General features: G+C 37.7%; 1 protein-coding gene across 3 annotated transcripts in view; it reads left to right on the plus strand.

Annotated features, from left to right (window-relative positions):
• USP24 (ubiquitin specific peptidase 24) overlaps window positions 1-14,219 on the plus strand; it is a 154,032-nt gene that overhangs the window by 27,041 nt on the left and 112,772 nt on the right. For 2 of the 3 annotated variants that reach the window (XM_055585778.1, XM_055585781.1), the window contains exons 2-3: window positions 11,411-11,576; window positions 13,840-13,907. In XM_055585778.1, the coding sequence (XP_055441753.1) occupies window positions 11,411-11,576; window positions 13,840-13,907 (234 nt within the window). The remainder of the gene's footprint in view (window positions 1-11,410; window positions 11,577-13,839; window positions 13,908-14,219) is intronic. The other variant, XM_055585780.1, reaches the window with a different exon arrangement.

Here is a 14,219-nt window from a genome sequence, read left to right on the forward strand (position 1 = left end):
CAACGTGAGATTTTTCATCTGTTATGTCTTAAATATATGATTTTTTAAATTATTTTTAAAAACTAATTGGCATATTTATTTTTATTATAGATCATTAGATACAGCTGGGTTTTGAAATTCTTAGATGAGATTTTAAGCTCACTTATATTTAATAACTATAATCTTTGAACTCATATTTGTTAATCAAGGTTTTCAAATAGCAGCTTTATCAAGATATAATTCACACACGCTAAAGCTTACCTTTTTAAGTGTACATGCTTAGAGTTGGACAGCCATCACCACTCTTTAATTTTAGACAGTTTTCTCATCACCCCCAAAAGGAAACCTTGCATGCATTTTTCCCCTTTGGTTATTTTTGTTTTCTGTCATATTAATGTAAGATTGAAACAGATGGCTACAACAACATTTGAGATTCCACAGAGGGAACTCCTCTTTGTTGCTGCGCACAGGCCTCTCATTGCAGTGGCCCCTCTTGTTGTGGAGCACGGGCTCTAGGGCACGCCAGCTCAGTAGCAGCTGTACACAGCGGGCTTTAGTTGCTCGGTGGCATGTAGAGTCTTCCCAGACCAGGGATTGAACCCATGTCCCCTGCATTGGCAGGCAGATTCCTATCAACTGTACCACCAGGGAAGTTGAAGAGATTTTACTTTTGATGAACTTCAGAATTTATCTTTTCTTTTTTGTCGTTGTGTTTTTTTGTGTCCTATTTAAGAAATATTATCTAAACCAAGATTATGTAGATTCACTCCTGTGTTACATTTTAAGTTAATTTTTTTATATGGTGTGAAATAGGGGTTCAGTTTTATTCTTTTGCCTGTGTCTTAATGGTTGTCTCAGTTTCACTTGTTAAGAAAGCTAACCTTCCTCCATTGAGTTGCTTTTATGCCTTTGTCAGAGATTAAATTGTATTATCTCTCTTGTTGAGGGAGAATTGGCCACATATATAAGGGCTTATATATGGAATTTCAGTTCGATTCCATTTTCTGTATGTGTACCTTTTTATATTTTTGGCTGTGCCACGTGGCTTGTAGGATCTTAGCTCCCCCATAGAGGTTGAACTTGCTCCATCAGCACTGAAAGCATGGAGTCCTAACTTATGGACCTCCAGGGAATTCCCTGTATGTGTATCTTTATGCCAGTACCACATTATCTTGATTACTGTAGCTTTATAGTAAATTTTGAAAGTTGAAAGTGTGACTCCTCAAACTGTATTCTTTTTCAAGATTATTTTAGTTATACAGGGTTCTTTGCATTTCTATGTGAGTTTTAGAGTCAACCTGTCAATTTTTGCAAAATAAGCTGAAATTTTGATGCTGATTGAATTGAATCTGTAGACTAATTTGGGGAATATTGCCCTCTTAACAATATTAAATTTCAGTCCATGAACATGGACTCTTTCTATTTATTTAATTCTTTAGTTTCTCTCCATAATGTTCTGTAGTTTTCAGTGTATAAATCCTGTACTTATTAAGTATTTTATTTCTTTTGATGTTATTGTAAATGAAATTGTTTTTTTAATTTTAAAATTGTTCATTAGTGTATAGAAATACAAGTGAATTTTAGATATTGATGTTTTATTCTGCAACCTTGCTGAACTCAGTTATTGGTTCTAATGGTTTCTTTTTTTCATGAATTCCTTAGAATTTTCTACCTACAAGATCATATAATGAGTGAATAGAAATAGTTTTACTTCATCCTTTTCAATCTGAATGAATGCCTTTGATTTCTCATCTTGCCTAATTGCCCTAGCTAGAATCTCTAGTACAATGTTAAATGAAAGCTGGTGAACAGGCATCCTTGTTCTGATTTTAGAGGAAAACATTCAGCCTTTCACACTTAAGTATGATGTTAATTGTAGGGTTTTTGTAGATACCTTTCATCAAGTTGAAGAAATTCCATTTTATTTATTTGTTGATTTTTTTCTGTTACTGTTACGACAAGGTGATGGATTTTGTGAATATTTTTTCTGCATTTATTGAAATGACTGTATTTTTTTATATTTATTCTGTGACTGCTCACAGCATTGTATTGATTTACTATTGTATGCTGAACCAACCTTGTGTGCATACTTGGTCCTGGTGTACAGTCCTTTTTATCATGCGGTTTGCTGCTGCTGCTGCTGTCCCTTCAGTCGTGTCCGACTCTGTGCGACCCCAGAGACGGCAGCCCACCAGGCTCCCCTGTCTCTGGGACTCTCCAGGCAAGAATACTGGAGTGGGTTGCCATTTCCCTCTCCGATGCATGAGAGTGAAAAGTGAAAGTGAAGTCGCTCAGTCGTGTCCGACTCTTCAAGACCCCATGGACTGCAGCCCACCAGGCTCCTCCGTCCATGGGATTTTCCAGGCAAGAGTACTGGAGTGGGGTGCTATTGCCTTCTCCCACTATTAAGGATTTTTGTGTTTATATTCATAGGATCATTGGGCTGTAGTTTTATTTTTCTTGGGATGTCTTTGTCCATTTTATATATATTATTTAATTTTCACATGTTTTTGGATTTCCTTTTGCTATTGATTTTTAAGTTCATTCCATTGTGGTCAGAGAACATATGTTGTATGATTTTAATCCCTCCAAATAGACTGAGACTTGTTTTATAGCCTAACACGTACTCTATCTTAGAGAATGTTTCATGTGCGCTTGAAAAGAATGTACATCCTGCAGCTGTTATGGAGTGGAGCATTCTGTAAGTGTCTTTTAGGTATACTTGGTTTGTAGTATTTTTTTGTTGTTGACCTCTGCCTAGTTCTAGCTATTATTGAAAGTGAAAGTCTCCAACTCTTTTGTTGAATTGTGTGTTTCTCTTGTTCGGTCAGTTTTTACTTCCTGTACTTTGGGTCTCTGTCATGAGATGCATATTTGTTTAGAACTGTTACGGCCATCCTTCTTTATCTTTAGTAATAAATTTCCATATAACTTCTATTTTTTTCCGATATTAGTATAGTCACTTCAGCTCTCTTTTGGTTTTTGTTTTCGTAGCGTATCTTTTTCCATTCTTTTTATTGACCTTTGTTTTTCTCATTATGAAGTGTCCTTCTTTGTCTCTAGGAATATATTTCTTGTCTTAACGTCTGTAGGCATACCTTGGAGCTACTGTGGTTTTAGTTCGGCACCACTGAAGTAAAGCAATACCACAATAGAGTGAGTCACATGAACTTTTTGGTTTCCCAGTACCTAAAAACAGTGTTAATGTTATATTGTCATCAGTAAATACGCAGGAGCATTATGTACAATACTTTGGCCACTTGATGTGAAGAACCAGCTCATTGAAAAAGATCCTGATGCTGGGAAAGATTGAAGGCAAAATGTGAAGGGAGCAGCGGGGAATGAGATGGTTAGAGAGTATCACCAACTCAATGGACATGAATTTGAGCAAACTCAGGGATAGTGGAGGACAAAGGAGCCTGGCATGCTGTATATAATCCATGGGGTTGCAAAGAGTCAGACACAACTTAGTGACTAAACAAGAACAACAGCATTATGTCTAAAAAAATGTACATACCTCAGTTTTACAATACTGTATTGCTTGAAAATGCTCACCATCATCTGAGCCTTCAGTAAGTCATAATATATATATATTTTTTGTAAATAACTGCTTACTGATGAGGGTGGTGGTTATTGAAGGTAGGGGTAGCGGTGGCATTTTCTTAAAAACAATGAAGTTTGCTCCATCAGTTAACCCTGTGTTTCATGAATGGATTCTCTGTAATGTGCAGTGCTGATTGATAGCATTTTATTAGAAGAACTTCTTGCAAAATTGGAATCAATCTTCTCAAACCCTGCCACTGCTTTTTTTAATCAAAGTTTATAAATATTCTGACTCTTGTTGACATCTCAACAGTCTTCACAGGATCTTTACCAGGAGCAGATTCCATCAAGAAACTATTCTCTTTGTTCATCCATTAGAAGTAACTGGTCATCTGTTCAGCTTTTATCATGAGATTGCAACAATTTAGTCACATCTTCAACTCAACTTCTAATTCTAGTTTCTCTTGCTATTTCTACCACATCCGCAATGACTTCCTCCACTGAAGTCTTGAACCCCTTACTTAAAGTCATCCATGCGGGTTGAAGTCAACTTCTTCCTAACTCGTGTTAGTGTTGATATTTTGGTCTCTTCCCATGAATTATGAATGTTCTTAACGGCATGTAGAATGATGAATCCTTCCCAAATGATTTTCAATTTCTTTTGCCCAGATCTATCAGAGGAATCACTATCTATGACACTAAAGCCTTACAGAAGGTATTTCTTAAACAATAAGACTTGAAAGGTAAGATTACTCCTTGATCCATGAGCTGCAGAATGGATACTGTATTCACAGGCATGAAAACAACATTAATCTCATTGTATCTCTCCAGCAGAGCTTTTTGGTGACCAAGTGCATTGTCGGTGAGCAGTAATATTTTGAAAGGAATTTTTTCCTGAGTAGTAGGTCTTAACAGTAGGTTTTAAATATTCAGTAAACCATGTTGTTAACAGATGTGCTGTCATCTAGGCTTTGTTGTTCCATTTGTGGAGCACAGGCAGAGTAGATTTAGCATAATTCTTAAGGGCCCTCTGATCTTCGGAATCACAAATGACCATTGGCTTCTACTTCACATCACCAGCTTCATCAGTCCCTCACAAGAGAGTCAGCCCATCTTTTCTTTTTTTTCTTTTTTTGGTGGTGGAAGAGAGGTATATTTGCTTGTTTAATTAACCATTAATTTTTTTTCTTCTTTTTTGCTTTTATTTTTTTAATTATGAAACTATAATAACATGTTTACAGGAGACTTGGAAAATACAGAACAAGGTTACATATAGTTCCACTATATATTACAATTTTTATCTTTTTAAATAGATAAATTTTTAGTAGATTTTTAGTTGGAATTTTAATATAAAGCTCTCAAAAATTAATAGACTATACAGAGAAGTAGAATGATATAGTAGACCTGAAAAGCTCTGTGAACCAATTCAACATAATTAAGATTTATACAGTTTTCACACAACAGTAGGATACAAATTCTATTCAAGGTTACTTTTCATTTACAGTTATTACAAAATATTGGCTATATTCCCTGTGTCGTACAATACATCTTCGAGCCAGTCTTACACTCAGTAGTTTGTACCTCACTCTCCTCACCCTATGTTCTCTGTCCCCTACTCCGCTAACCACTAGTTTGTTCTCTGTGTCTGTGAGTCAGTTTGTCTTTTGAAGCTCTAATGCCAGGCATTGACTTCTCCTCTCCAGCAGTGCAAGTCCTGGATGTCATCCTCTTCCAATATGAGGCTGTTTTGTCTGCACTGAAGATCTGCTGTTTAGTGTAGCTGCCTTCTTTAATTACCTTAGTTAGATATTCTGGGTAGTTTGCTGTAGCTTCCACATCACCACTTGCTACTTCGTCTTTCACTTTTGTATTATGGTGATTTGGCTTCTTTCCTTCAACCTCACGAAGCAACCTCTGTTAGCCTCAGACTTCTGCAGCTTTCTCATCTCCCTCAGCCTTTATAGAACTGAATAGAGTTAGGGCCTTGCTCAGTTTAGGCTTTGGCTTACGGGAATGTTGTGGCCACTTTGATCTTCTGCCCGGACCACTGAAACTTTCTCCCTGTCAGCAGTAAGGCTGTTTTAAACGGCTTTGTTAGCGTTTGTGTGTTCACTGGAGTAACACTTTTAATTTCCTTCAACAACTTTTCCTTTGCATTCACAACTTACCTAACAGTTTGGTGCAAGACACCTATCTTTCAGCCTGTCTTGGCTTTCAACTTGCCTTCCTCACTCAGCTTAATCATTTCTAGCTTTTGATTTAAAGTGAGAGATGTGCTACTCACTCTTCCTTTCACTTGAACGTGTGGAGGCCATTGCAGGGCTGTTAATTGGCTTAATTTTAATACTCTTATATCAGGGACAAGGGTAGCCTGAGGAGTGGGAGAGAAACCAGAGATAAGCAGTTGGCGAAGCAGTCAGAACACATGTATTTATTGTTTGCTCTTCTAAACAGGCACAGTTCATAGTGCCCCTAAAGCAATTACAATAGTAATAGCAAAGATAACTGATCACAGATCACCATAACAAATGTAACAATAATGAAAAAGTTTGAAATATTGTTAAGAATTGCCAAAATGTAATAGGTGGCGCTAGTGGTAAAGAACCTGCCTGCCAACTCAGGAGACGTAAGAGACACTGGTTCGATCCCTGAGTTGGGAAGATCCCTGGAGGATCCCTGCAGCCCACTCCAGTATCTTTGCCTGGAGAATCCCATGGACAGAGGAGCCTGGCAGGCTACAGTCCATGGGGCCGCACAGAGTCAGTCACGACTGAAGCAGTAGCATGAACACAACACATAGATATAATTGAGCAAATGCTCTTGGGAAAACAGTGCTGATAGACTTGCTGTATGCAGGGTTGCCACAAACATTCAATTTGTAAAAAGCGCAAGGTCTGCCAAGCACAGCAAAGCAAAGCAGTGTAAAACAAGGGATGCCTAGATTCTGTTTGATACTAATACAGCCGCTCCAGCTCCTTTGTGTGTACATATCTTCTTCCATCCTTTTATTTCAACCTCTTTGTGTCTTTAAATCTAAAGGGTATCTGTTGTAGACAGCATAGAGTTCAGTCCATTTTTAAAAATCCATTCTGCAAATCTCTGCCTTTTGGCTTGAGCCTTTAGTCCATATTCATTTAATATATTACTGGTAATTATAACTTAATATAATTATTTGATAAAACAAGGTTTATAGCTGCCATTTTGCTGTTTGTCTTCTACTTTATGCCTTTTTGATCCTCTAATCCTCCATTACCACTCTGGTGTTAAGTAGATATTTTCAAGTGTGCTGTTTTCCTTGGTTTTTCTTTCACTGTGTAATTGTTAAAGTTATTTTATTAGTCATTGTCCCATAGTTTATATTTAACATCTTAATCTATAACAGTGTAATTTGGGTTAAAACCAACTTAATTTCAGTAGCATACAAAACATTCCTGCAGTAAAGCTCTGTTCTCTCACCCCTCCTTTGTGCTGTTATTATCATAGAGGTCACATCTGTAGTCATTATAAGCCCATTAACACAGTTTTGCAATTATTGCTTTATGCATCTATCTTTTGAATCAAAGGCAATGGCACCCCACTCCAGTACTCTTGCCTGGAAAATCCCATGGACGGAGGAGCCTAGTAGGCTACAGTCCATGGGGTCACTAAGAGTCGGACACGACTGAGCGACTTCACTTTCACTTTTCACTTTCATGCATTGAAGAAGGAAATGGCAACCCACTCCAGTGTTCTTGCCTGGAGAATCCCAGGGACAGGGGAGCCTGGTGGGCTGCCGTCTATGGGGTCGCACAGAGTCGGACACGACTGAAGTGACTTAGCAGCAGGAGAAGAAAGACTCCATTAATACTGTCTTTAATGAGAGGATGATGACGGGCCATGGAGGTGATGAAAATAGAGTTAATTCCACATTTGTGAATTTTTAACAAAAAAATCCATAAAGAAAAGGCTTTTACTGGAAAAATATTTATTAAAATGTCAGTGTGATTAATTTTTAAATGGTGAAATTAATGATGGGTTTTACTTTTTGCTATTCATATTTTCTGTATCTTCTGCAGTGAATATATATTACTTATTTGGTAATTTAAGACAAAAGCATAAAGGTATTTACAAACCAAATTATATTACCAAGTGGAATGGGTTCTTCAGTAGAACATACACCCTTTTTTTTTTTTTTAACCACTACAGGTGAATCCTTACCTCTCTAATTTAGTATGTTCTTCAAAAATCTGTATTTTAATATATATCATGCTAAATTATTTTACTTCTAAAATAATTCCAAGCTCACAAAAAAGTTGTAAGAATAGCACAAAACTGTTTTTGCAACTTTTCTGTAAATCTTTATAAAGAGCCATAATAAATTTGAAATTCTTATATAAACTTTATTCAAGTTCTTAAAATGTTAACATTTTATCACATTCTCTTTATTATTCTTTCTTTCTGTATATGTAAATATCCATGTATGTATAATGTACATGTGTATATCGAAGTATTAATATATGTGTGTTTTGTTGTTTTTTTCTAAAATGTTTGAGAATAAAGACATTTGAGAATAATGATATACCTTTACCCTTAAATACTTCAGTGTGTATTTCCTACAAACAGATATTCTCTTATGTAACCACAGTATATTATCAAAATTAGGATATTAACACTGATCAGGTACTAACGTCCTTTAAACCCAAGAAGTAAAAACAAATAAAAATTCCTATTTCACAACCTAATCAGGATCCCATGTTGTATTTCTCTAGTCTGACTCAATCTTTAATGATGCTGACATTTTTGAAGAATACAGGCTAGTTATTTTTTAGATTGTTCCTCATTTTGGGTTTCCCTGAAAGTGAAAGAGGAGAGTGAAGTTGGCTTAAAGCTCAACATTCAGAAAACTAAGATCATTGCATCCGGTCCCATCACTTCATGGCAAATAGATGGGGAAACAGTGGAAACAGTGGCTGACTTTTTTGCGGGGGGCTCCAAAATGACTGCAGATGGTGATCGCAGCCAGGAAATTAAAAGATGCTTACTCCTTGGAAGGAAAGTTATGACCAACCTAGACAGCATATTAAAAAGCAGAGACATTACTTTGCCAACAAAGGTCCGTCTAGTCAAGGCTATGGTTTTTCCAGTGGTCATGTATGGATGTGAGAGTTGAACTATAAAGAAAGCTGAGCACAGAAGAATTGATGCTTTTGACCTGTGGTGTTGGAGAAGACTCTTGAGAGTCCCTTGGACTGCAAGGAGATCCAACCAGTCCATCCTAAGGGAGATCAGTCCTGGGTGTTCATTGGAAGGACTGATGTTGAAGCTGAAACTCCAATACTTTGGCCACCTGATGAAGGGCTGACTCATTTGAAAAGACCCTGATGCTGGGAAAGATTAAGGGCAGGAGGAGAAGGGGACCACAGAGGATGAGATGGTTGGATGGCATCACCAACTTGATGGACATGGGTTTGGGTGGACTCCAGGAGTTGGTGATGGACAGGGAGGCCTGGTGTGCTATGGTTCATGGGGTCGCAAAGAGTCGGATGCGACTGAACTGAACTGAACTGAACTGTGCCTAGAATCAAGGGATGCATGTTTGGCAAGACTATCACAGAAATGATGCTGTGCCGTTTATAGTGCGTCCATTCAGGAGGCACACGATGTCTGTGTCGTTACTGCTGATGTTAAAGGTCTCCCTCCCTCAAGGAAGGAAGGAAGCACTTTGCTTTGGGTGGGTTTTGTTGGTTTATTGGTTTGTAAACAATAGAAATGTACTTCTCAGAGTTCTTGAGGCTGAGAGTCTGAGATCAGGATCCCAGCATGGTTGAGTCCTACTGTGGCCCTCCTCTGGGTCCCAGGCTGCTGTCTTACAGTGTGAAGAGCAGAGAGGAGATACAGGCTCTTCTGTGACTCTCACAAGGGGAGTAATCCCATTTGGAAGCTCTTAGTTTTCATAGCTGCTGGGTACATCAGATATTTCATATATGATTTGATCTGTTAACTTCCTGTGGCAATTGATGGTAGATATCTCATAGTAATGATATATTTCCATCATCCAACTGAATTCTGTTTTTACATACCTTAATTCTACTTTGATCTTAGGTTCATAAATTGAAGCATTTAACAAGTGTACAATTTTAATACTATCTTAACCTCTTTATACATTTGGTCCTTTTCAGTTCCTTTAAGTAAAATTGGTTTATTTACAGAATTTATTAATTAAAAGTATTTCTTAAAGATGTTGTGCTTTAAAAACTGAATTATCCCCAGATATCATAATTCTGAATTTACTTCATTCACCACCCCTCACTCACCTCCAATTTATATCATCTACTCCATTTTTAATTTTTATCACCTTCCTGGTTTTTGTCTTGTTTTCATCCTAATTTAGCCTTGAACCTGAAAAAAATTTGTTGCATTCCTTTAGATAGCATTCATATGGGGTTGAAAATTCTTTTTTAATGTGCTTTTAAATCATTTCTGTTTTACACATATGCTCCTTTGCTTCATTGAGGCTCAAGGTGAATTTTTTTAATGAAATTACTTTATTTTTAATGATTGAATTATAGAGTGGATTGTGAAAATGGATAGGTTTTCAAAGAAACTAGGTACTGGGCCATTTGGGAGGAGACGTTCTGTTTGATTTATTACAGATTGTCGTAGCAAGAACTGATGGAAAGTCTGACAGTTACTCCATTGATAGCTTGAACTTTGTGTGAATTATTTTCCATTTGAAAATATGTTTTAAATACCTGCTTTGTGCTAGGCACTAGGTTTTAGAGATATAGAAATTGTCAGAAACAGGGTCTTTGTCCTTATGGCTCACTTGTTTTAATGGGGACAAACAGAATAAAGCACAAATATTATAAATGTAAAGTTGTATCTGTGAGTTATGTTATAAAGGAGAAGTTCAGTATGGTAAGGTTATCAAATAATTAATGGAATTTGGAGATGTTTAGAAGTTCTTTAAAGGCTTTTCTCTGAAAGAGTTTTATAAGAGTTAAGTAGATTGAAAAGGGCAGAAAGATGAGTTCAGGAATAGAAGCATCCCTATGGAGAAGGACAGATAGAGATGGGTTTGAGAGAAATATAGGGGGTCTGATCACTTAGTCTTAGTGGTGGAGATGGGAGACTAGGGTTTTAAGAATGTGATCCTGATTTCTGTCTGTGCTGCCAAATGAATGTGGTACCTACCATTCACTGAGTGGAAAGAAGGGAGCACAGCTCTGAGGTTTGAGAAACTCCAATGTTTGATGGCTAGGAAGGGGAGGATATACGAGAATAGGAGACGGAAGGAACAGCAGACCCCAGAGAAGAGGAGGGAAACAGGCTATCCTGGGAGGTTAGGGGAGTGAATCTAGCATACCAAGAAGAGGAAGCCTGCAGGTCAGACATTCCTGGAGAGTAAGATAAGGACTGAAAAATGTCCATTGGATATAATGCTACAGCATTCAGTGTGGTGACCTTAACAACTGCCACCTTGGGAGAGCAGGAACTCTGAAATCTATATTGGTATAATACCAGGAGTGAGTCAGTGTGAGGAAATGGAGATAGCAGGTATAGATAATAACTCGAAGGTGAAATACATGCCCTTGGTGAAAAAGGGAGATAAGAAATAGGATGGCTGTAGGTAAAGGTAGATTGGGTACTATAGTGAGATAAAGAGAGTTCATTTTTGAAGACTGAGATGAGTTCACTTTCTGAGGGAGTAAGGATTCCACATTGATAAAAGCTGAGAATATTTCAGGTAGTCTTGGTATAAGATGTGGTTATGAGAAAGAAATGTGGAATCCACACTCTTGGCATTAATGGCTACCATTAAGGGTCTACTTTGTGTTAAACTGAAAAGATTTTAAGTAGTCACTAATTAGTTTGTTTTTTCCTTTAAACTGTAATCCCTTTTTGTCAGAAGAATGATGAAAATGGAAACTGCTCAGGGGAAGGAATTGAATTCCCTACAACAAATTTATATGAACTGGAAAGCCGCGTTTTGACAGATCACTGGTCCATACCTTACAAGCGGGAAGAGTCACTAGGCAAATGCCTGTTGGCGTCTACCTACCTAGCAAGACTTGGTAAGTTCATACCTCAGGACACAGAGGGAGACTTCTTTTTTGATAGGAGGCCTGGCTTTAATCTTAGCTCCTGTTGCTGCCCATCTCTGTTATCTTAGATTGTGTACTCTCTTAGTCTTTCTTAGGGAAAGCGTTAGTCGCTCAGTCGAGTCAGACTCTTTACAATTGGACTATAGCCCAACAAGTTCCTTTCTTCATGGGATTCTCCAGGCATGAATACTGGAGTGGGTTGCCATTTCTTTCTCCAGGGGTCTTCCCGATCCAGGGATCGAACCTAGGTCTCCCACATTGCAGGCAGATTCTTTATTATCTGAGCCACCAGGAAAGTCCTGTGAAATAAAAGGGTTATATGAAATCAGCTGCTTTCTTCTAGCTCCAATAGAGTATAAGATTCATTAAATATATTTGAAAATTCATATTATGGAAATTGAAATTAACGTATTCTAAAGAGGAGAAAGTACTGTTTATTTAAAAAACATTTTATACTTATTAAGTGCTTGGCACTGTCTTAGGTGCTTTGTGGTTGTTGTTCAGTCACCCAGTCGTGTCCGACTCTTTTCAACCGCATGGACTGCAGCACGCCAGGCTTCCCTGCCCCTCACCATCTCCTGAAGTTTGCCCACTTTCATGTCCATTGCATTGGTGATGCCATCCTCTCATCCTCTGATGCCATCTTCTCCCTCTGCCCTCAATCATTCCAAGCATCAGAGTCTTTTCCAATGAGTCAGCTGTTCACATCAGATGACCAAAATACTGGAGCTTCAGCATCAGTCCTTCCAACAAGTATTCAGGGTTGACTTCCCTTAAGATCGACTGTTTGATCTCCTACTGTCCAAGGGACCTTCAGGAGTCTTCTCCAGCACCACAGTTCAAAGGCATCAACTCTTTGGTGTTCTGCCTTCTTTACAGTCCAGCTCTCACAACTGTTCGTGACCACTGAAAGACCATAGTCTTGACTATATGGATCTTTGCCGGCAGAGTAATATCTCTGCTTTTCAACACACTGTCTAGATTTGTCATGGTTTTCCTGCCAGGAAGCAACTGTCTTCTGATTTCATGGCTGCAGTCACCATCCACAGTGATTTTAGAGCCCAAAGAAAAGGAAATGTGTCACACTTCCACCTTTAAATTATATTATTAAATAAAATATCACTAGGTTGGAGAATATGTATCATCATAAGGAGGCTTCTACACTATGAATATATTATATATTAAAGAGAAAATGGGCTTCCCTGGTGTCTCAGATGGTAAAGAATCTGCCTACAACACAGGAGACCTGGGTTTGATCTCTGAGTCAGGAGGATTCCCTGGAGAAGGAAAGGGCTCCAATATTCTTGCCTGGAGAATTCCATGGACAGAGGAGCCTGGCGAGCTACAATCCATAGAGTCGCAAAGAGTTGGACTCAAGTGAGCAACTGACACTTTCACTAAAGAGAAAATGATTTGTTTTTCATATTGAATTCAGTTATAAATAGAATTGGGCTGTTTTGCGAATTTTTTTTTCCTCATTTAAAGTGCATAGTTTACTATCGTGATTAAGTAAGAGGCGCATCAAAAGGAAATATTTTGGCTAGCTTTCATGGTGTGTTTATGACTGGCTTCTCAGCAGCAGCATTTATTGAGTGCCTGAGAGAATGCAGGTACTATGCTAAGCAGTGGCCCTGAAAAAAGAAAAGGCATGCGGCAGTCTCCCCACTGATAAGCAAGATATGTTACTGCGGTTTTTAAGTGTATTCTGAAGGGTAATTTTACAGTGGACTCATTCACTCACTCACTTATCTCTGTGCCAGGCACAGTTCTGTGTGTTTTACTGCATAGAGTTCAATTTGTTTTAGGGAAGAAGAGTGATCTTGGCATTTACTGAGAATAGTTCTGTTTTTAGTAGAGATGTTTAGAAAAACAATAATGGCTAATAAGTAGCTGCTGTTGCTGTTTTATTAGCTATTTTGTCAGATCATTGGCAGTTACTCTGACATGGAAACTTAAGTCCAACCATTTCAATTCTAATTAGTGTTTATTATGCTATTAGTCAGTATATATTAATAATATAAATATATCCTGCTATTAATAAATAATTTAATGCTGTAACTGTTTCTCAGTCTGTTCCTTTATCAGAATGTATGTCTTCTGCTTTTAATAATCCCTTAAGAATCAAGGTTTCTATGATAAGTAGTTCCATATGTATGAATTTGGAATGATATATGTGATTTCTACAACCACCTAAAATCTCAATAAAGCATATTGTTTCATTTACTTTACTAAGGTCTTTCCGAGTCTGATGAGAACTGTAAAAGATTTATGGATAGGTGTATGCCTGAAGCGTTTAAAAAGGTAAGGAAAATGTGCTGGGCTGATTTTTTGTTGTTGTTGTTGGGGGTGACGCTGAACAGGCTTTTTGTTTCAGTTTTAGTTTTTCATGTGTGAGCCCAGTTTATGAATCCTGCTCAACTGAGGAATGCTCTAATACGAAAAAAGTAGCTCTTAATTGGGGGCTCAGAAATCATTTGTTTCTTGTGTATTTATTGTTTGCTCATTGCTTCATTGAATATCGCTTTTACTTTCTTCTATTTAACTGCTAAAGAATAGATTAAGGGTTGTACTAGGAAATTAGACATCTTACTAAACTATGGATTGTGGCACTTA

Source organism: Bubalus kerabau, chromosome 6 (genome assembly GCF_029407905.1).
Source record: "Bubalus kerabau isolate K-KA32 ecotype Philippines breed swamp buffalo chromosome 6, PCC_UOA_SB_1v2, whole genome shotgun sequence".
Lineage (NCBI taxonomy): Eukaryota > Metazoa > Chordata > Mammalia > Artiodactyla > Bovidae > Bubalus > Bubalus kerabau.